The sequence below is a fragment of the Bos grunniens genome, chromosome 29 (assembly GCF_055505025.1).
Source record: "Bos grunniens cultivar Pamir isolate PY7600 chromosome 29, Bosgru_T2T1.0, whole genome shotgun sequence".
In the NCBI taxonomy this organism is placed as follows: domain Eukaryota; kingdom Metazoa; phylum Chordata; class Mammalia; order Artiodactyla; family Bovidae; genus Bos; species Bos grunniens.
Window position 1 is genome coordinate 7,014,098 of NC_141193.1, and position 22,278 is coordinate 7,036,375.

The 22,278-nt window shown below is 50.2% G+C and overlaps 1 protein-coding gene and 2 long non-coding RNA genes across 7 annotated transcripts; 1 reads left to right on the forward strand and 2 right to left on the reverse strand.

The window, feature by feature from the left end:
• Window positions 1-975: 975 nt before the first annotated feature.
• Window positions 976-11,678, forward strand: GAL3ST3 (galactose-3-O-sulfotransferase 3). Of its 4 annotated transcripts, none has more exons than XM_086384794.1 (3): window positions 976-1,199; window positions 4,728-4,961; window positions 9,989-11,678. In XM_086384794.1, exons 2-3 carry the CDS (start codon window positions 4,840-4,842, stop codon window positions 11,148-11,150), a joined length of 1,284 nt encoding a protein of 427 aa, XP_086240920.1. In that variant the 5' UTR covers window positions 976-1,199; window positions 4,728-4,839; the 3' UTR covers window positions 11,151-11,678. The 4 variants fall into 4 exon arrangements, with proteins under 4 accessions (XP_086240920.1, XP_086240923.1, XP_086240921.1 ...); XM_086384797.1 differs by having other exon boundaries at window positions 985-1,199; window positions 10,029-11,678; XM_086384795.1 differs by having other exon boundaries at window positions 1,022-1,193.
• On the reverse strand, window positions 2,918-4,935 carry LOC147341849 (uncharacterized). Its single transcript, XR_015157932.1, has 2 exons — window positions 4,704-4,935; window positions 2,918-3,296 (listed from the first exon to the last, which is right to left on the reverse strand). It is a non-coding gene; the product is annotated as an uncharacterized LOC147341849 (long non-coding RNA).
• On the reverse strand, window positions 7,773-10,755 carry LOC147341850 (uncharacterized). Of its 2 annotated transcripts, none has more exons than XR_015157933.1 (3): window positions 10,533-10,755; window positions 9,616-9,735; window positions 7,773-9,222 (listed from the first exon to the last, which is right to left on the reverse strand). It is a non-coding gene; the product is annotated as an uncharacterized LOC147341850 (long non-coding RNA). The 2 variants fall into 2 exon arrangements; XR_015157934.1 differs by lacking the exon at window positions 10,533-10,755 and adding an exon at window positions 9,993-10,368.
• Window positions 11,679-22,278: the final 10,600 nt, after the last annotated feature.

The window sequence follows — 22,278 nt, forward strand, 5'->3', positions numbered from 1 at the left end:
CACAAGCAGTTCTCTTGACTCTGAGATTCCCCATTCCCTTCTCCTGCTTAGTAAGGACCCTCACACAACACCTATGTATCTGTGCGGGTCTAGGATGGAATCCAGCCCCTTCCAGCCCCAGCTTTGGGTGGCTGCCTCAGCTCCAAGATTCTGGCCACACCAGGCCCAGATGGCAGTAGAAAGCAGGGGTTTGTGAGAACCATGTAACTCAATGTGGGGCTCTGGGTGTCTGGGAGGACTCAGCTTCCAGGTGGTTGGAGCAGAGGACTAAGAAGGCAGTAGAAAAGTCAGGACCATTCTCACAGAGGCTTCACATGGGTCATCTCTGCAGCCTCAGAACAGCTCCACAAACAGCTCCCTATAGTATAGCTGGAAGCAACCAGGTCCAGGGAGTTGCCTCTTAACCCTAGAATTTAAGTTCACCCCAGGTTGAACTTGAGTTCCCTGATTCCCAGCACAAATTGCCAGGCAGGGGTCCCGGGTCCACGAAAGCTCTGGCTGGGAATAAGTGGATCCAGACTCCTGGTGCAGAGGAGGAGAGGGTCAGCGGCAGATTGGAAGGGAAGGGATCCCCAGGGGTGTGAGGACAGATGGAACCAGACCCCAGGCGGGAAGGTATTTCTCTGTGGGAGGTGCAAAGAGGAGAAGGGGGTGGACGGAAAGCATGTGGGGACTTGTGCATGTACCTGTGTCTCTAATTCCCCTAGGACCGACCTGCCAAGGGTGACCAGTGGGGGCCCGAGAACACCCAGCAAGGCTGGAGTGCCCAGACACCTTCCAGGCCTTAGTTTCCCCTTCCGTAGAGGGAGGGCAAGCAGCTGACCACCCTGGCGTCCAGACTCTGCCAGACTGCCCAGGGAAGATGCCGGTATTCGAAGACACCCCTGGAATAGAGTCCCGCGGGGGACCCCCTCCTCTTCCCACTCTGCCCCTCCCCCTCCCCTGCTCTCCGGCCCCCGCCCCCGCCCCGCCTCCGCCTCCGGTGTGCGATGGGGGGCGGGCAGCGGGCTGAGCCAAGAGCAGTGGAGCTGGGCCGACGCTGCCACCTGATCCCATCCAAGCGCGGAGAGGCCAGCGAGCGACCAGCACTCTGCGCGCTGGGCCCCCAGCGCCCTCGGACCCTCAGCGGATTTCGCCGCAAGGTCTGGGGAGATAGCGGCGACCCCCCTCCACGCGGGTCCCGGCAGAGTCCGGTCAGCGTGAGTACTGCAGCGGCCAGCCTGGGGCTGGAGGGGCGGGGGTGGACCGGACCTGAATGAGGGATGCCGGCTGGGGCGGGAGAGTGTCTTGGGGGTCGGCGCCTGAAGAGCATGAGGGAGGGGGGCTCTTGGCCCCTGGCAGAGCAGGAGAGGAATGGGTGAGAGCGCGACGCTGGCCTATCCCTTACTGGGGACCAGATCTTAGTGACCCGATCCCTGGGGAGGTTGGCATGCAATTGAGGGAGTGGGGGCTGGGAGAGTGGGGGACAGTGATGGACAGAGGAGGATGAAGGGAAATCAGAGGCAGGGAGGAGGTGGCCGTGGATGACAGGCAGAGGGGGCTGGGGGGGCGGGGAAGACCTGGCGAAGGCTGGTGGGAAGAAAGGAAGGAAAAGAGGGAGCTGGAAAGACATTTCATCTCCTGGGCCACTAGTGTGCAGCCCTCTCTGCCCTTGGCCCCTTCCCCCTCAGTGCAGGGGGCAATTGCCCTCTTCACTTGCGGTGCCATCCTCAGTAAAGAGGCAGTCTCCAGGTCACCTGAGGGTCAGGTCCAGGTGGTGGGGGTCAGGGCGCCCTCCTCCTCCAAGGGCATCCATCTCAGCCCTAGAGCCCCCAGGGAGCGAGCAGAGGGCTTGTGTGGGAGTGGGTGGGCATCCAGACCAGTTTTCAAAGCTTTGGCCAGCTAAGCCATTTCTTCTTTGGTTCCCTGGAGAAAGGAAGGCAATTTGCAAAACCGGGCGGCAGCCTGCGGTAGATTGTTCTGACTAAAATTAGCACTGATTTTCTCACGAGCCCAGGCACCCTGACTTGTCTGGGACACGACTTAGGGAAACTCTTATCGGAGAAGACACAGGGGAGGCTGGGAGAAGTCTGAAGCATGTGAGAGGCAGGAGCCAGGGCCCTTGCTCTCAGTTCTGATCCCAGCAGGCTGCCACCCACCCCCACTGACCTAGGGGTTAGCGAGGGAAACCGAGAGCCCCAGGCGGCCCCCTTCCTGGGTGCCGAAGGCCTGACCCCGTGTCCACAACAGGCATCGCGGAGTGAACTTGCCAAGCGAAGGGGCACCCTCCTCCAGCACCCTCTCTCGGGACCTGGAATGTTTAGCCTGGCTGAGTGCCCAACCAGAGGAGACAGGGTTACTGCTTTTAAATACCTGAAGGTCTGTCATGGAGAAAAAACTTAAACAGGGTTCCTGTGGCCTAGTAGGGCAACATGAGCAACTCCCAGTGTGGAAGGTGGAAGGGGACAAGCCGAGGAGGGCGCGACCAGCAGTAGGCTGAGTCCAGCTGTCCCAGAAAGAACTTTTGAAACAGCCGAGGCTGCTCAGAAACAAACCAGGCAGTATCTGCAGGCAGCGAGCCTCCAGTCATGGGCGGGGAACATGCAGAAGCTGCTGCCTACCTTGGAGGACTGGCATCCAGGGAGTTCTTAAGCGGATGATACCCTGTACCCGGTAGGCCGCAGACTGGCTGGCTCCCCAGGGCTAGGCCATGGCAGGGAGTGGGATGGAGGGCACCACCAAGCACCCCATCACCTTTCTCCCTATGGCCTGGTTGAAGCATCTCCCGGGCAAAGTCCCACGGTAGCTGTCCCCAGTCTTGACCTCCTGGGCTAACCTGGAGTCTCTGAAAAATAGACTGGTTTCAGCATCTTAGAATGTATGTAATCTTGGATTTTAGCTCCTGAGTGTATGTACTTTAATGTATGTTTCTTCACCGTTTTCTACTGTTTTAGTAAATGAACCATTTAATTTCTATTGCCAAAAAAAAAAAAAAGGCTGGTTTCAGTGAGTTGAGCAAAGATAGGAATTGGTGGTCCTCCATGTGGCCCCAGTGAGAAATTCCTGTCTGGTCACCAAGTCCTCTCTGCAGGATAAGTGACAGGGGAGAAGGTGTGTGTCCTGAGAGAGCTCTGACTCCCTCGTGCCTCGCATGGGCAGTGCCAGCCCTCCTCCGCCCCAGCAATCCTTGAAGACGGGGATCTTAGGCTTTCTCTGCTGTGCCCTTGGTTGCCCTCTGTGGCTGGGTGCTTCACATCCCTTGGCTCCGGGAGGATTAACTCTGTCTGCAGGCTGGTGGAGGAAACCAGGTGAGGGGCCTGGAGAGAAGGGAAAGGCATAACCAGGACATCTTTACACCCCAACAAGCTTTAGTGTAATCCAGGATTAATTAGGGGGAGGGGGCGCTAAAGGAGAAGGATGGGAAGCCAGGCCCAGGGGAAGGTCATGGTCAAAGAATTTTCACATTACTTCAACCCTCCCGAGACTGAGGTGTCCTAGTTCCACACGCATGCACATGCCCAGAAGGTTCCAGGCTCCCTCTTCCCTTTGGAGAGGGGTGCATGTGAGGATGAAGCCAAACCCGAACCTGGAGACGGAGGCCCCTGAGACAGAGACCCCCACCCTCACCGGGGGACAGGCATTGCCACTGAAGCTGACTTTCCACTGAAGCTGCCAAGGGTCAGGGTGCCCTTGAGCTAACACATTTATGCGGGGACAGGTGACAGGCCAGACACCAGGCCTCCTCCAGCCTCTCGCTTCTGCTGCTCAGCTGGGATGGAGGCCACCTTCCCCTGGAGAATCTCTGTAGGGCAATGAGCAGGAACCCCCCTGTATTCCCCTCCCAACTCCCAGGTGCCCACCCTCTTCCTTGGCCAGGTGCCTCTCACTGCCATCAGCTGACGGGGCAGCCAGGGTTTCAGGTGTCTGGGGATGGAATTCAGATAGGGTTCCAGGATCTCAAGTCCTTCCTTTCTTTCCCTCATGGATCAGAGGTATGCAGAATTGCAGAGTCTGGGGCAGGGATGGGGAAATCAGTTCTCTGTGGAAGCGGCACACAAGCTGTCTAAGGGCATGGACTCTGGAGCTGGAAGTATCTGGAACCAGATCAGAATCCAGATCCTGCTAATACCAGCTGTGCGACCCATATAAGTGACACCAGCCCTTAGAGCCTCAGTTTCCTTGTCTGTAAAATGGGAACACCTGTTAGGGCTGCAGCGAGGATTAGATGGAATTAAGTGTGCAGTCGTGTAATACACATAATAAGCCTCTTTCTCATATCAGAGACTCAAGAAGGTGAAGACCTGGTCAGCGTTTCTGAGGAGCTCAATGTCTGGGAAGTCAAGACTAACCCCTGGCTGAAGAAGCAGTCAGGCAAGGAGTCCTATAGGAGAGGAAACCCTGAACTGAGACTTCTGGGCTAAGCCAGGCGCTGGTGCTAAGACCGACATAAATGGCCACGAGACAAAGACGAATTAGGGGCAGGCAGAGAAGCAGAGACCTGGCTCAAGGGAGGGAGTGGCTATAGCCTGAAGGGCTGGCCAGACCCCAGAGCCTGTAATTCCACCCAAGACTGAGTTATCTGGAGCACCGTGGAGATAGGGTCATGGTAACAGGAGGTAGGAATCTGATCTTCCCTGGCCTCTCTGCGCACCCCACCCTTCGGAGCGCTCATTTGCAACAGTCCTGTTGGGGCTCGGCGCCCATCTCCTCTGCCCGCTACAAACCTGTTTTCCTCCTTCTCCTGCCAGGCCTCACAGGAACACTGGCCCTGCTACCGGAGCCCCAGGAGCCCCCATGAGTGCCGGCGAAGGGAGTCCTGGATAGTGAGGCCCTGGCTGATCCAGGGGTGGGTACCCCATCATGCCGCCCATTTTCCAGCGCCTGCAGCAGGCCACCAAGATGAGCCGTAGGAAAATCCTGCTGCTGGTGCTAGGATGCAGCACCTTAAGCCTCCTCATCCACCAGGGGGCGCAGCTCAGCTGGTAAGGGGCGGGGTCTCGGTGAGGGGGCGGGGCCAGGGAATTGCCTTCCTCCAGAGCTCGGCGGCCGGGTTAGCGGATGGGAGCTCTCCTTCTCGCTTCTCGTTCCTTAAACCTGACCGGAGTCCATCTTCTGCTGGGCTTTGCTCTTTCCTGTGTTCTCAAAGCGCTTTCCTACATTCTTTTTAGATCCACACAACCTTCCTGGGAAGGACTTCACTGAAAGTGTTGTGTGTAATGGATGTGGATGTGAAAGTCGCTCAGTCGTGTCCAACATTTTGCGACCCCATGGACTGTAGTCCGTGGATTTCTCCAGGCCAGAATACTGGAGTGGGTAGCCTTTCCCTTCTCCAGGGCATCTTCCCACCCAGGGATCGAACCCAGGTCTCCCGCATTGCAGGCGGATACTTTACCAGCTGAGCCACAAGGGAAGCCCAAGAATACTGGAGTGGGAATAGAATACTATCCCTTCTCCAGCAGATCTTCCCGACCCAAGAATCAAACTGGTCTCATGCATTGCAGGTGGATTCTTTACCAACTGAGCTGTCAGGAAAGCCCTGAGTGTGTAAGCTGAGATTCTATTCCAGCCCGAGTCTTTCCCTTGCCATCACTTCTGAGTACCTGGTGGATGGGAGGCAGAGAGGTTGAATATCCTACGAAGTGAAAAAGAACTTTAAGATCAAAAACAGAAGTGGGTAACTCCATATAAACTGCACTTAAGAACTTTATTATGGGTAAGTTACATACAGGCAGGAAGGATCTAGTAGATGGAGGATCCAGAGGCATTCACAGTGGCATGGAAAGGGGTACAGAGAGATTTAAAGGGGGCAAAAGCTAAAAACAGAATGTGACTACACAGGAGTACATCCCCATGGATAGACAGGCAGTGGTGTCCTCCACCCCAGAGTGGGGGGTTCGGGGTTTTGTGGCCATTAACTATCTGCATCAGCAAAAGGCAGTCTTGCAGTTTTCACATGGGATGAAGGCAAGGATAAAGTCTGACAGGGAATTTACCTGGCTTGAGTGCACTTATGAGTAAGCTAAAGCGCAGTTGCACAGAAAAGGAAGGGTGTAGTGCTGTGGGCCTGTGATGGAATCAGTGTACTTCAGCCACACACTCCCAGAGAACTGCAAACAACTTCACACTACTAGTTTTCTGGGCAAGTCTCCTCACTTCTCTGAGCCCGTGTGCTCATCTAGAAAATGACAGTGACACTATGTGTGACCCTGCCAGTCACCCTGACACAGGATACAATGTGATGATGAATAGGAGCCCTGACCCTGCTCCTGGCTCACTTCGTGAACCAAATAAATCCCTGCGCCCCCCTCAGGACCTGTTTGCCATTCTCTACGTGGTTATCCATGAGAACAGTGTGAATGGGCCCAGTCCCTCCTGCCAGATGCTTTTCTGGTCTTATGGAGCATCTGTGTAGACATCCTGAACCCAAACCAGAAAGGGAATCTCACTAGCATCCTCAAGGCTGCTTAGAGTTGCCCTTGTTGCCTGATGCTTGCTGCTGCTGCTGCTGCTAAGTCGATTCAGTCGTGTCAGACTCTGTGCGACCCGAAACGGCAGCCCACCCGTCCCTGTGATTCTCCAGGCAAGAACACTGGAGTGTGTTGGCATTTCCTTCTCCAATGCATGAAAGTGAAAACTGAAAGTGAAGTCTCGCAGTCGTGTCCGACTCTTAGTGACCCCATGGACTGCAGCCTACCAGGCTCCTCTGTCCATGGGATTTTCCAGGCAGGAGTACTGGAGTGGGGTGCCACTGCCTTCTCCATGGTAGAAAAGAAACAGGAGAGTGACTCAAAGTCTGGAGTGAACTTACAGGTCACCTAGAACACCCTTGTTTCAAGGACAAGGAGACAGAAATCAAAGTTTCATGAAGGCTAGGATTATTATGTTTTTTATACTATTATATTTCTGGAGCCTAGAACAGTTCCTAGCACACAGTAAATTAGTAGATGCTTAAACAAACAAAAAAACTACCTGAATGAATGAATGAGGTTCCAGAGGACTTGATGGGATCATGTAACAAGTTGCTTCAGAGTCCCTGCCACTCATCTACAATGTGAGGAGCCTGTTGTTGTTCAGTCGCTAAGTAACGTCCAACTCTTTGCGACCCCGTGGAATGCAGCACGCCAGGCTTCCCTGTCCTTCACTATCTCCCATAGTTTGCTCAAACTCATGTCCATTGAGTTGGTGACACTATCCAACCATCTCATCCTCTGTTGCCTTCTCCTGCCCTCAATCCTTCCCAGCATCAGGGTCTTTCCAATGAAATGAAGAGCCAGTGGGAAGATAAAAATGAGAAAGACAACAGACAGCAAGAGGATTTGGCGATTTTATCTGAGTTTCTGGACTTACAGAAATGATGTTCCTCCTCCTGTTCTTCAGTTTGTACACCTGTAAAGTGGAATTCCTCAAGGGTCCCCAAGGGCCTTTGTCCCTGTATTATTTTATTTTGCTTTTTGAAAACACTAAGGGTTTACTTGCTTGGCTGTGCTGGCCTTCATGCTGCACACAGGCTTCCTCTAGTTGCAGCGCACAGGCTTCTGGTTGAGGTGGCTTCTCTGATTGCAGAACACTGGCTCTAGGTGTGCAGGCTTCAGTGGTTGTGGCTCGGGGGCTCTAGAGCACAGGCCTGGCAGTCGTGGCACAGGGGCTTAGTTGCTTATCAGCATGTGGGATCTTCCCAGACCAGGGATCGAACCTGTGTCCCCTGCATTGGCAGCCAGATTCTTAACCACTGGACCAGCAGGGGAATGGCTGTCCTTGTATTATTTTTTATGGGTAACCAAATACCACAAAACTTAAGAGGCTGAAAACATCAAACATTTATTATCTCACTCCTGTGGGTGAGGAATTCAGGCTTGCCCTAGCTGGATGCCTCTGGTTCGAGGCCTTTCACAGAGTTGCAGTCAAGCTGGTGGTTGGAGAAGGCGGTTTAACATGAAGCCCTGATTGGAACGGCTCCCCTTACAAGCTCCTGTATGTGGTTGCTGGGGGAGGCTTCAGTTCTTCAAGCAGGTTGATGATGGACTGAGGGCCTGGCTCCTTGGGGACTGCTGTTCCCACCTGGTACCTCACCCTCACCCTCTGCATGAGTTACCCTAGAGACAGTGAGAGAACGACACCAAGACAGTGCCATAATCTTTTTATAATGTAATCTCACAAGTCACACCCCACCAGTTCTGCCCTATTCTAAATACCTGCCTGCCAGTCTTTAGCTGGATGTTATGTAGCTACTAAGTAAAAAGTAAAAGTAAAAAGTCACTCAGTCGTGTCCTACTCTTTGCGACCCCGTGGACTATAGCCTATCAGGCTCCTCAGTCCATGGGATTCTCCAGGTAAGGATACTAGAGTGGGTTGCTATTTCCTTCTCCAGGGGAGAAGTTACTGCTGCTGCTAAGTCACTTCCGTCGTGTCCGACTCTGTGCGACCCCATAGACGGCAGCCCACCAGGTTCCCCCATCCCTGGGATTCTCCAGGCAAGAACACTGGAGTGGGTTGCCAATTCCTTCTCCAATGCATGAAAGTGAAAAGTGAAAGTGAAGTCGCTCAGTCGTGTCTGACTCTTAGCGACCCCATGGACTGCAGCCTACTATGCTCCTCCATCCATGGGATTTTCCAGGCAAGAGTACTGGAGTGGGGTGCCATCGCCTTCTCCAGGAGAAGTTACTAGCAGTCTGTTAATGAAAGAAAGGAATGTCTCAAAAATCAGAGAATGGCACCAGGCCCCTCACCCACAGGATGTATTCTGAGATAATCTTGGCACCAGGAGAGTCATCCCAGGGCATAAAACGATTGATTTGAATCTTGTAGAAACGCAGATTCAGTTCAGTTCAGTCATTCAGTCATGTCCGACTCTTTGCGACTCCATGAACCGCAACATGCCAGCCCTCCCTGTCCATCACCAATTCCCGGAGTTTACACAAACTCATGTCCATCAAGTCAGTGATGCTATCCAACCATCTCTTCCTCTCTCGTCCCCTTCTCCTCCTGCCCTCAATCTTCCCCAGCATCAGGGTCTTTCCCAAGGAGTCAGTTCTTTGCATCAGGTGGCCAAAGTATTGGAGTTTCAGCTTCCACATCTGTCCTACCAATGAACACCCAGGACTGATCTCCTTTAGGATGGACTGGTTGGACTTCCTTGCAGTCCAAGGGACTCTCAAGAGTCTTCTCCAACACCAAGTTCAAAAGCATCAATTCTTCAGCACTCAGCTTTCTTTATAGTCCAACTCTCACATCCATACATGACTACTGGAAAAACAATAATTTCGTTTACACAGATTAGGAGAACAATGTCTGAGTATAACAAACTGGTTTGTCAAGTCAGTTCTGAGCCTAAATCTGAGCTTTTAGGCGGCACCAACTTGAAGATAGAGTCTAGAGTAAATGCGTAGTGCGTTAACATAGCTTAAGACAAACATTTCCATTAAAAAATGCATTGGTTAGCTTAAGATTTAAGAAATGTTAAGTTAAGGTGGAACCAGGTGTCATTATGGCAACAAGGTATTTTAAGAGAAACCTCTTTTTAACTTCGTATAGAGAAGGGGAAAAAATATAACACTAGTTGGTTTCCTCCTGCTGCTTAAAGTGAAAGTGAAGTTCAGTCCTGTTCAACTCTTTGTGACCCCATAGACTGTAGCTTACCAGGCTCCTCCGTCCATGGGATTTTCCAGGCAAGAATACTGGAGTGGGTTGCCATTTTCTTCTCCAGGGGACCTTCCTGACCCAGGGATCGAATCCGGTCTCCCACATTGTAGGCAGACACTAGAGAGATTAAAAATATATATGTATCTGACACTTGCAGCCTATTTCCTCCGTTTGGAGACCCTTGGCCTTCCTGCCTGTTACCCTCTCACAGGGACTCCCTGGGGGTGGTCATCTTAGATGCCCGTACCATGCGTGTGTGTACTGTTTCGTGGGTAAAGCCCTGGGCCCATCCCCAGCATCCTTGGGGAGAGGCCGGGTCAAGCGGCACCCTTCTCACACCCTCCTCCCTGCACACCCCGGGGCCCTGCAGGTACCCCAAGCTGTTCCCTCTGAGCTGCCCGCCTCTGCAGGACTCTCCGCCGCGCCCCAAGCACATGACCGTGGCCTTTCTGAAGACGCACAAGACTGCGGGCACGACGGTGCAGAACATCCTGTTCCGTTTCGCCGAGCGCCACAACCTGACGGTGGCCCTGCCGCACCCGAGCTGCGAGCATCAGTTCTGCTACCCGCGTAACTTCTCGGCGCACTTCGTGCACCCGGCCACGCGGCCGCCGCACGTGCTGGCCAGCCACCTGCGCTTCGACCGCGCGGAGCTGCAGCGCCTCATGCCGCCCGGCACCGTCTACGTCACCATCCTGCGCGAGCCGGCCGCCATGTTCGAGTCGCTCTTCAGCTACTACAACCAGTACTGCCCCGCCTTCCGGCGCGTGCCCAACGCGTCGCTCGAGGCCTTCCTGCGCGCGCCCGAGGCCTACTACCGCGCGGGCGAGCACTTCGCCATGTTCGCGCACAACACCCTGGCCTACGACCTGGGAGGCGACAACGAGCGCAGCCCCCGCGACGACGACGCCTACCTGGCGGGCCTCATCCGCCAGGTGGAGGAGGTCTTCTCGCTCGTCATGATCGCCGAGTACTTCGACGAGTCGCTCGTGCTGCTGCGGCGCCTGCTGGCCTGGGACCTGGACGACGTGCTCTACGCCAGGCTCAACGCGCGCGCCGCCAGCTCGCGCCTCGCCGCCATTCCCGCGGCGCTCGCGCAGGCAGCGCGCGCCTGGAACGCGCTCGACGCCGGCCTCTACGACCACTTCAACGCCACCTTCTGGCGCCGCGTGGCGAGTGCTGGCCGCGCCTGCGTGGAGCGCGAGGCGCGCGAGTTGCGCGAGGCCCGAGAGCGCCTGCTGCGGCGTTGCTTCGGCGACGAGCCGGTGTTGCGGCCCGCGGCCCAGATCCGCACCAAGCAGCTGCAGCCGTGGCAGCCCAGCCGCAAGGTGGACATCATGGGCTACGACCTGCCCAGCGGCCGCGCCGGTCCAGCCACCGAGGCCTGCCTCAAGCTGGCCATGCCTGAGGTGCAGTACTCAAGCTACCTGCTGCGCAAGCAGAAGCGCCGAGGAGGCATGCGCCTCCGGCCCGAACCGGTCCTAGACAACCCCCCTCCTCGGCCCATCCGGGCGCTGCGCCCAGGCCACTGAGCTCCCGGTGGGAATCTGGCTCCTGACCTGCCCACCAGGCTCTCTCCTAGGGCTGCCTCTGGGTCCCACCGCCTCAGGGCCCTTTCTCCCGAGAGGGGCTGCAGCAGTAAGTGGAGGCGCATCTCCCTGTTTGAGCCCAGCTCCCAGGAAGGTGTAGGCCCAATCGAACCCCGGGCCACTCTCTCCTTTGTCCTAACTGGTTGGTGGCTTTGCCAAGAGATTTAAGGCCCATTCAGAACTGCCCACCCTGCCTTCTTAAGGGGATTGAGGATCCCCCCACCTATCTTTTCCAAGTGGATGAGTCCATGCCACAGAGAGGGGCTGAGCTCTGGGAAAGGCTACTCTGCCTGTCAGCGTCCCCGGCTGTTGATCTTCCTGCCAGGGGTCAGGCCCCCACACTGTCCGTCTTCCAGGTTCCACCCTCCTAACAGACCTAAGCTGCTCCCAGACCCCCAGAACCAGAAGTTCTTGGGGTGGGCCTTTTGTTTGGTTGGTTTTCCTTTTTTAAATAAAATATTTTAAAATGTGCATGTTGTATGTCAGTCATTAAAAGCCAGTTCCCCCCTTTTTGAGGATGAGGCAGATGCCTAAGGATAGATGTGGCTGTTACCATGAGAATGGGGACCCAGTGAAACCGAGCAGGATCTTGTGGGGCTCCTGGACATAAAAGCCATTCCATGTCTCCTGTTTCTTGTTTGAAGCAGCAGACTCCAGCCTCCATGACCTTCCCTGAGTTCCAAAGGGCAGATTTCAACAGTTGCTCATCAAACAAGATAGAGGATGCAGAGACAAGAGAGGAGCAGCAGCCTGGGGGCAGGGTCCTGGTTCTACCTCAAGGGATACACATAATGGTATCTTTTGAGCTCTTTATAGAATTACAGGCTTCCCAGGTGGCTCAGAGGTTAAAGCATCTGCCTGCAATGCGGGAGACCTGGGTTCGATCCCTGGATCGGGAAGATCCTTTGGAGAAGGAAATGGCAACCCACTCTAGTATTCTTGCCTGGAGAATCCCATGGACGGAGGAGCCTGATGGGCTACAGTCCACGGGGTCACAAAGAGTCGGACATGACAGCGACTTCACTTTCACTTTCTATAGAATTAAAACCTCCAATAAATGGCAGCTATCAGCATTTTTCATTCCAGAGAAGACCACCTGAGGCCAGATTAAAGACCAGAGAAATCTCTCAAGAGACTGTTGTTCAGTCGCTAAGTCCTGTCTGGCTCTTTTCATGACTGCAGCACACCAGGCTCCTGTGTCCTCCACTATCTCAGGAGTTTGCTCAAATTCAAATGCATTAAGACAGTGATGCTATCTAACCATCTCATTCTCTGCCACCCCTTTCTCCTTTTGCGTACAATCTTTCGCAGCTTCAGGGTCTTTTCCAGTGAGTCAGCTCTTTGAATCAAGTGGCCAAACTCTTGGAGCTTCAGTGACAGTCCTTCCAATGAATATTCAAGTTGATTTCCTTTAGGACTGACTGGTTTGATCTCCTTGCAGTCCAAGAGTCTCTCAAGAGTCTTCTCCAACACCGTAATTGGAAAGCATCAATTCTTCAGCACTCAATCTTCTTTATGGTCCAAATCTCATATCTGTACATAACTACTGGAAAAACCATAGCTTTGACTGTATGGACCTTTGTCAACAAGTGATTTCTCTGTTTTTTAATACAGTATCTAGGTTTGTCATAGCATTCCTTCCAAGGAGCAAGTGTTTTTTAATTTTCTTCAAGAGATGGAAATACCAGACCACCTGACCTGCCTCCTGAGAAATCCGTATGCAGGTCAAGAAGCAACAGTTAGAACTGGACATGGAAAAACAGACTGATTCCAAATAGGGAATGGAGTACATCAAGGCTGTATATTGTCACCCTGCTTATTTAACTTACATGCAGAGTATATCATGAGAAATGCTGAGCTGGATGAAGCACAAGCTTGAATCAAGATTGCCAGGAGAAATATCAGTTACCTCAAATATGCAGATGACACTACCCTTTTGGCAAAAATCGAACAAGAACTAAAGAGCCTCTTGATGAAAGTGAAAGAGGAGAGTGGAAAAGTTGGCTTAAAACTCAACTTTCAGAAAACTAAGATCATGGCATCTGGTCCCATCACTTCATGGCAAATAGATGGGGAAACAGTACAAACAGTAACAGACTTTATTTTGGGGGGGCTCCAAAATCACTGCAGATGGTGACTGCATCCATGAAATTAAAAGATGCTTGCTTCTTAGAAGGAAAGTTATGACCAACCTAGATAGCATATTAGAAAGCAGAGACATTGTTTTGCCAACAAAGGTCCGTATAGTCAAAGTTATGGTTTTTCCAGTACTCACGTATGGATATGAGAATTGGACTATAAAGAAAGCTGAGTGCCGAAGAATTGATGCTTTTGAACTGTGGTGTTGGAGAAGACTCTTGAGAGTCCCTTGGACTGCAAGGAGATCCAACCAGTCCATCCTAAAGGAAATCAGTCCTGAATATTCATTGAAAGGACTGATGCGGAAGCTGAAACTCCAATACTTTGGCCACCTGATGCAAAGAACTGACTCACTGGAAAAGACCCTGATGCTGGGAAAGATTGAAGGCAGGAGGAGAAGGGGACGACAGAGGGTGAGATGGCTGGATGGCATCACCGAATCGATGGACATGAGTTTGAGTAAGCTCTGGGAGTTGGTGATGGACAGGGAAGCCTGGTGTGCTGCAGTCCATGGGGTTGCAAAGAGTCGGACATGACTGAGCAACTGAACTGAACTGAACTGAACCTATTTTTTACCTACAAGAGTCATAGAGATCAAAATTCTGTAAACAGTTTCAATCCCTGGTTGGGGCACTAAGGTCCCACAAACCACGTGGTGTGGCCCCAAAGATTCCACATCCTGAGGGGCAATGAAGCCCGTGAGCCACAACGACTGAGCCCTTGTGCCCCAACTCCTGAGGCCTGCATGCTCTAGAGCCTGTGCTCTGTACAAGAGAAGCTCTGCACTGCACTGCGACTAGAGAGTAGCCCCTGCAGCAATGAAGACCCAGCACAGCCAAAAACAAACGAATAAATATAAACATTTAAAAAAATTAAGTTACTGTATCAGCCAGGATTTAATCAGAGAAACAAAATTACTGGGAACGATTACGTGTAGTCAAGATGTATCCTAGGGATAAGACCCTGCGTAATTGTGAGAGCTGATCATAGAAGACTGCTGTGTTTGCTTCTGGTGCTGGAGCTCAGAGACAGCAGGCAGACTGTTGGAAAGCATGTGATGCGAGGTGAGGGAAGCAAGAACAGACTGGCACCTGTGAGGACTAGCTAGCACCCACAGGATGGACCAGAACCCAGTCAATCTCTCACTGCACCTAAGCCTCTAACTTGAATGAAGCAGACGGTTCACAGGAGAAGCTGGCACTCTATCTGGGAGCTGAACGTGCGCCTGGAACAAGAGCCGAAGCAGGAGGAAATGTGGACCCAGCTATTGCCCGATGCCAACATGCTGAGCCAGCAAGTGAGGGTCACTGTGAGAGAGGTGCCACCACTTCCGGGGCCCCTGCACCAACCTGCCTCATGGAAAAAAGGATGCAACTCCTGTTTCACTTTACTTTCCAAATCTTACACAAAATGTCACTTGTAGGCCACATTAACAGAACTATGCAGGGAAGAGAATTCCGGGAAATAGATCCAGCTTAGTTAAAATGACACAGTACAAATTCACCGCAGTTTCAGATGTTAATTTGAAAATTATTACCCATGGAGACCAATTAGCACCAAAGGATTTTAGAGATGAAAGGTCACATTCCTGAGGCCCTCAGCTTCATGCTGTGGTTGTTTCCCCCGTCCCGGAATTGGTTGTGAGATTAGTGCTCAGTAGCTGGCAGACTCCCATCGGTTCCCTGCCACTGCAGTGTGGGTGAATATGGCAAAAAGGACCAAAAGGAGAGCCCTGGGATGGTCCCCTCCTCCGCCAAGTTGTAAACCAGGTTATGCCACAACCCTGAAGAACCCACAGAGATGAGTGCCACCATTAAGGGTTTGAGAGATGCAAGAGTGGCGGTGATGCCAGTCATATTCCTACCTGTTTGCAGATGGAAAAAGCAAACTTAGTGTGGCAATGCCAATAACAGCTGCAATTCTATTTTAAACCATAAAGAAGGCTGAGTACCAAAGAACTGATGCTTTCAAACTGTGGTGCCGAAGAAGACTCATGAGAGTCCCTTGGACAGAAAGGAGATCCAACCAGTCAACCCTAAAAGAAATCAACCCTGAATATTAATTGGAAGGACCGATGCTGAAGCTCCAATACTTTAGCCACCTGATGTGAAGAGCTGACTCATTGGAAAAGACCCAGATGCTGGGAAAGATTGAGGGCAGGAGAAGGGGATACGATGGTTGGATGGCATCGCTGAACAATGGACATGAGTTTGAGCAAACTCAGGGAGACAGTGAAGGACAGGGAAGCCTGGCATGCTGCAGTCCATCCGGTCACAAAGATTTGGACACCACTTAGTGACTGAACAACAACAACAAAGTATTTTTTAAATGTATTTATGCATCTTTTTGGTTGTGCTGGGTCTTAGCCACAGCACACAGGATCTTCAGTCTCTATTGTGGCATGCGATCTTTCAGTTCCAGTATGTGGGATCTAGTTCCCTGACTGGGGATTGAACCCAGGCTCCCTGCATTGGGAGTTCAGAGTCTTAACCAACTGACCAAGTGGTTAAGGGAAATCCCACACTGCTGCAATTCTAGATTTGAGATCTTTATTGGAGAAAATCAATAAACCCCAGCAGCAACTGCTATTGAACTAGCTTTCTCTTATATTCCCATGGGTATAGGAAATTACACTTTGCTTTTACCTAGCAAAGCTAACAGTATACCTTTACTGTCTTGTCCTTAGATTATTGCCATTCTCCTGCAAACTGCTAGGTCCAAAGGGACTTTGACAGTCTTGCCAGCACAGAGAACACACTCAGTTGATGCCATTATGCTAACTGGACACGATGAGCAGGAAACAACAATCCCCTTAGGTGCCCTAGACATATGTGTGCCAGAGAGTTGGAGATGAAAATTCGACGGCCTGCCACATCGGGAAAGTTTCCAGCAGTCCAGAGGGCTGCGGAATGTTGCATATCTCTTCTAATGTGAGAGACGAGTTGCTGTCACTTATATCATATGCCACAAACAAAGAGGAGCAGTGTGTGGTGTGCCTTTTGGGTTTTGGAGTCAACACAGATCACAAGTTGTTTTCACTCAATTTCTGGGTAACCTGTAAATCTGACAATGTTCTATCTGAATCTCAAAAAAGCTCTTCAAGTGCCCAGGCTGTGGTGCAAGCTGCCTACCACTTGGGCACTATGCCTAGTAGATCCACGTGTCTGACTTAGATGTCAGCCAAAGACTCCATGTGGCATCTCTGGCAACCCCCAACAGGAGGATCACTGCTAAGACCTCTGGAATCTTGGTCATGCTATCTCTGCTGACAACTATTATATCTCTGCAAAAGCAGTTTCTGGCTTGCTACTGGGCCTTAATAAAGGCTGAATGCCTGATTTATGGAACACCATGTGATTATCAGACCCAAGTGTTCATCATAAACTGGGTGTTATCTGACCTACAGAACCATGAAACTGGATTTTCACGGTTGCATCTCATTAGAAACTTCCCTCGTGGTCCAGTGGTTAAGAATCTGCCTTGCAAGGCAGGGGACGTGGGTTCGATCCCTGGTTGGAGAATGAAGATCCCACAAGCCTCAGTGCAACCAAGCCTGCAGGCCACAACTACTGAGCCCATGCTCCGCAACTTGAGTACATGTGTCGGAACAAAAGAACCTTCGTGATGCAACGAAGATCCCGTGTACTGCGACTGAGACCGGAGGCAGTCAAATAAATAAAAGAAATTTGAAGTGCTATATCCGATACTGGGCCCAAACTGATCCAGAAGGCACAAATAACTACATGAGCAGCTGGTTCCGATTCCCATGGCGTCAGTTTCTACAGTTTCACCTCGGTTTATACTCAAAGGCTCCAAGGGGAGGAGGAGAAAGGACAGGCCTGATTTCTGGAAGGCTTTGTACAAGTAAATCAGCGACAGCCAGAAGTGGACGTCTGCTCAGGACAGCCCAATTCAGAGCTGGCCCTGAAAAACGGTGATGAAGAAAAACGGTCCCTGTGGGCAGAGCTTTGGGCAATACACATGTCATCCATTTGTGTGGAAGAAAGGAGGGCTAAGGTGCCAGTTTATATGGACTCGAGCAATATCTGATGGGCTGGCCATTTGCAGAGACTTGAAAAGAACACATCTGGGAAATCGATGACATGATGGTCTATGGAAGAGGTCTGTGGATGGCTTCTTTCTTTCTGCTCCCATAAGACAACAAACTATCTCATGGGGTTTCTTTTTTGTTGGTGTTCTGTTAAATTAATTTTTACTGGAGTATAGTTGCTTTACACATGGATGGCGTCTTAAAATGCTCAGAGAATGGGAAGTTATTCATGTCCTGTGTAAATGCTCATCACAAGGCAAACAGTGCCAGAGTCCTCACTAGTCGGATAAGACAATCCATCCTATAGATGCGGTCAGCCTCTTGCCCCAACCAAACTGGTGGTTCTCAATGGACCCCTCGCAAAGTGCGAAGCCACCAGGTCTCTATACGTCTTTATAAGAGGTGTCTGTGTTCTTTGTCTGGTTTTCACACAGTTTAATTAAAAAAATTGATTGTGGTAAAATACTTATAAAATTTGCCATTTGAACCATTTTTTAAAAGTTTATTTACTTATTTACTTTATGGCTGTGCTATGTCCTCGTTGCTGGGCGAGCGCTTTCTCCAATTGTGGCAAGTCAAGTGGAGCCTGCTCTTTGTAGCGGCGCCCAGGCTTCTCACTGCAGCGGCTTCTCTTGTTGCAGAGCTCGGGCTCTGGGCACAGGAGCTGGTAGTTTCGGCATGTGGGCTCAGTAGTTGTGGTGCTCGGGCTTAGTTGCTCCAAGGCACGTGGGATCTTAGTTCCTGGAGCAAGGATCCAATCTGTGTACCCTGCATTGACAGGCAGACTGTCAACCACTGGACCACCAGGGAAGTCCCATTCTAACCATTTTTCAAGTGTACCGTTCAAGTGCAGTGAGTACACACACAACGTTGAATAACTGATCACCACGGTCCATCTCCAGAAGTTTTCATCACCCCAACTGAAATTCCGCATCGGTAAACATTCACTTTTCATCATCCTCTGCCCACCACCTCTGGTAACCACTATTTAGCCTTCTGGACTGTTCCTATTCTGGGTAACTCATGAAAGTGGAGCATATGATATTTGTTCTTTTGTGTCTGGCTTATTTCACTTAGCATAGTGTTTTTGGGGTTCATCTACATTGTAGTATGTTGTCAGAATTTCCTTTCTTTTTAAGGCTGAATAATATTCCATCGTATCTATGAACCACATTTTGTTTATCTCTTTATCTGTCCAAGGTCATTTAGGCTGTTTCCACCTCTTGGCTGCTGTGAATAATGCCTCCACAAACAGGTGTACAGATACCTGTTTGAGTCTCTGCCTTCCGTGTTTTTGGTGCATAACCAGGTGTGAATTGCTGCATCATGATCACAGCATAATTTAAACACTCTCAAGTAAACTAATCCTGGTTTCACCAGGCTAACATTTTGCAGCATCAGTCTTTTTTTCATCTCCGACAGTTTTTCACACCAGCACCTCCCTGGACAGAAAGTAATGTGCGTGGCAACATCAAGTTTTTGTTTGCTGAGTTTTGACTGGTTTTGGGTTTTCATATGAGCCGTGAAAACTCTCACGGAGCCAACTTTAAAAAATGTATTTATTTTTGGTTGCGCTGGGTCTTCACTGCTGCACACAGGCTTTCTTTAGTGCGGCAAGAGGAGGCTACTCTTCGGTGCAGTGCAAGGAGTTCTCATTGCAGTGGCTTCTCTGTTTCAGAGTTCAGGCTGTAGGGCACAGAGGCTCAGTAGTTGTGGTGCTCGGGCTTAGTCACTCCATGGCATGTGGGATCTTCCTGGACCTGGGACTGAATCAGTGTCTCCTGTATTGCAAGGTGAACCCTTAACCACTGGACCACCAAGGAAGTCCTGGAATCAACTTTTGATGGAAATGCCATCGGTTCAAATGCCAAGACCAGGAGGCTGGGGAGAGGATAAATTGGGAGACTGGGATTGACATATACACACTCCTATATAAAATACAGAGGACTAATAAGGACCTACTGTATAGCACACGGAACTCTATTCAAAACTCTGTAATCACCTATATGGGAAAAATTTGAAAAAGAGTGGATGCATGCTTATATATATAACAGATTCAGTCTGCATGCAGCAGAAACTAACACAACATTGTAAATCAGCTAGACTCCAAAACAATTTTTTTAATGCCAAGACAGTTCTTCTAAGACAGACCTTTTGAGTCCAGATATGAGGAAAACATTAACCATATCTTGTCTGGTTGTTTGTAAAAGCTGCAGCAGAAAAAAATTTTTTCTTGATTATCGGCATCACTTACAAATCTTACAAGTGGTGAAATGGCATTTGTCAGTGAAATCTGTTGACTCATCAGCCTGGATAAAGAATCTGTTGTTTTTTCGGTTAATTACCAAGAAAAAAAATGTCTTCAGCATCATGTGACATCAGTATGTCTCGTTGTTGCTCCCTCTGAGAGTAGAATCTTTCCACTCTTTTGTTGAGCATCTTGCACTAACATTTCACTCATATAATTTTACACACTAGCATTATTAGTTTCTTTTTTTCTGAACAATAGATCTGTTACAAATAACTTGTTCTTTGAGGCTTTTTAATATAACAAATGTGGCTTATAAAAGCCTTCATCTGTTTGCTTTGTGATACCATAGATTAAAATTAGCACATTTGTCAAATGGCTGTAATTTGTAGTTAAATTCTTTCCAATTTTGCTAAAGCCAGGGCTACATTTGTAAGTCGTAATTTTTCATCACTAAGCCTACCAGATTTGTCTACAGTCCTAAGCTCCTCCTCTTTCACTTCACACCTCATAATAAAACATCACCACTTTGAATCACTAGACGCCTTTGTAAAACACAAATGCTAATAAGATATACAATAAAAGGGCATCATAATAACTAAACAGGAAACCCGCAAAAAAATATTAAATCATTCTGAAATTCACTTCTAACCCATATAATTCATGTTTTACATTGTTCATATCAACAGCAAAGTGGTAGGGAGGCCGCTGTGTGTGCTAAGTCTCTCAGTTGGGTCCAAATCTTTGCAACCCCATGGACTGTAGCCCACCAGTTTCCTTTGTCCATGGGGATTCTCCAGGCAGGAATGCTGGAGTGGGTTGCCATGCACTCCTCCAGGGGATCTTCCCAACCCAGGGATCGAACCAGCTCTCCTGCATTGCAGGCGGATTTTTTACGTCTGAGTGCCAGGGAAGCCCAAGAATACTGGAGTGGGTAGGAATGCCACGAAGTCATGGGAAAAAAAATATTTCTTTAGAAAAAATTTCCTCTGATTTTTTTTTTTTTTTTAACTGCAATGCCTGGCTTGTGGGATCTAGGTTCCCTGGCCAGGGATCGAAGCAGCACCAGGTGCAGTGGAAGCGCACAGTCCTAACCACTGGATCGCCAGGGAAGTCCCTCCTCTCGTTCTCTACCACATCAGAAAGTGTGTAAGTCAGTCAGCCGTGCGTAATGGGGAGGTAACCCGGAGGACAAGGGTGTGGTCATCCATCTTCACCTCCTCGTCTCCAGGCAACAGCATGTTCACACGTGATGGACAGACTTGATCTCATGCTGAAAACTGAGCAAGGCCCCACTCACTGAGCACTGCAGTCGGGGCTGAACAACCCCTCACAAATGAGTTCCGAGGCTGCTCCATTAGGGTCCATCCCTGAAACCGGTGGCATCACACAGCACACGAGGTTCAAAAATAACGCTGATTTCTTTTTTCTCTTCACAAGACAGAATCCCTAACCTAGAAACATCTCAAGTAAATTCTGTGGTTCTGCAGAACTCAGAAATCTCTGCCTTAGACTATCACTCCTGTCTGCTGGTTGATCCACGCTCCAGCCCAAAAGAAGCATGGAAATACACGCGCCCACATCCTAGGCCTTAAATTGAAGACCCGGAAGTTGTTGCACTGCTTCCGCTCTCACTCTTTGGCCATGCCTAGATGCAAGGCACACTGGGAAATGTCGTGTCTATTTGGGAGAACGTACCGGGAGGAAGAGGAGAACGGAACTGTGAAATAACTGTCCTATTAAAAACTCTTTCCTTGTCTGCTGCTGGCAGCACACTGAGCCCCGTGAGGGCCATAATCTCATCACTGGGCACCTGGTACCCAATGGCACTATGAACTTGGCTATGACCAAGCACTGAGGAAACAGCTATAGTCAAAGTGGGAACCTGAAAGTTCCAGAAGAGCTGCGCTGGTCATGAATGAATTCTGGTGGATTTCAGTAGGAAGACAGGACAGCATGGTGGAAAGTTTGAAATGAGTGCTGACTTTATAAGTTCTTATTTATTGAAGAGTTTGTTTATACTCTTTGAGCCGCATTTCCAAATTGGGATAAAACAAAATGGGCATAATATTATCCATCCTGTGGAGTTATTGTGAGGATTATATTTAAAGTGCATAAAGCTGGTCTTCAATAAATATTGGCTGTTAGTTTAATTTTAGTAATAACCCAAGAGGGAGGCTTCCATTACTGTCAACCATTGAGACAAGGATGACGATGCTAATTACCATTTGTTGTGCTATTAGTGTAATCTTTACATATCTTAACTTTTTTGACCCTATGCTGCAACTGCTGCCAAGTCACTTCAGTCGTGTCCGACTCTGTGCGACCCCACAGACGGCAACCCACCAGGCTCCCCCGTCCCTGGGATTCTACAGGCAAGAATACTGGAGTGGTTTGCCATTTCCTTCTCCAATGCAGGAACGTGAAAAGTGAAAGTGAAGTCACTCAGTCGTGTCCAACTCTTAGGGACCCCATGGACTGCAGCCTACCAGGCCCCTCCGTCCATGGGATTTTCCAGGCAAGAGTGCTGGAGTGGGTAGGTGTTATTATCCCCATTTTATAGAAGAACAAACTGAGGAAGAACAAACAAAGGAAAATTAAGCAACTAGACCAAGGTCACATACCTGTTTACA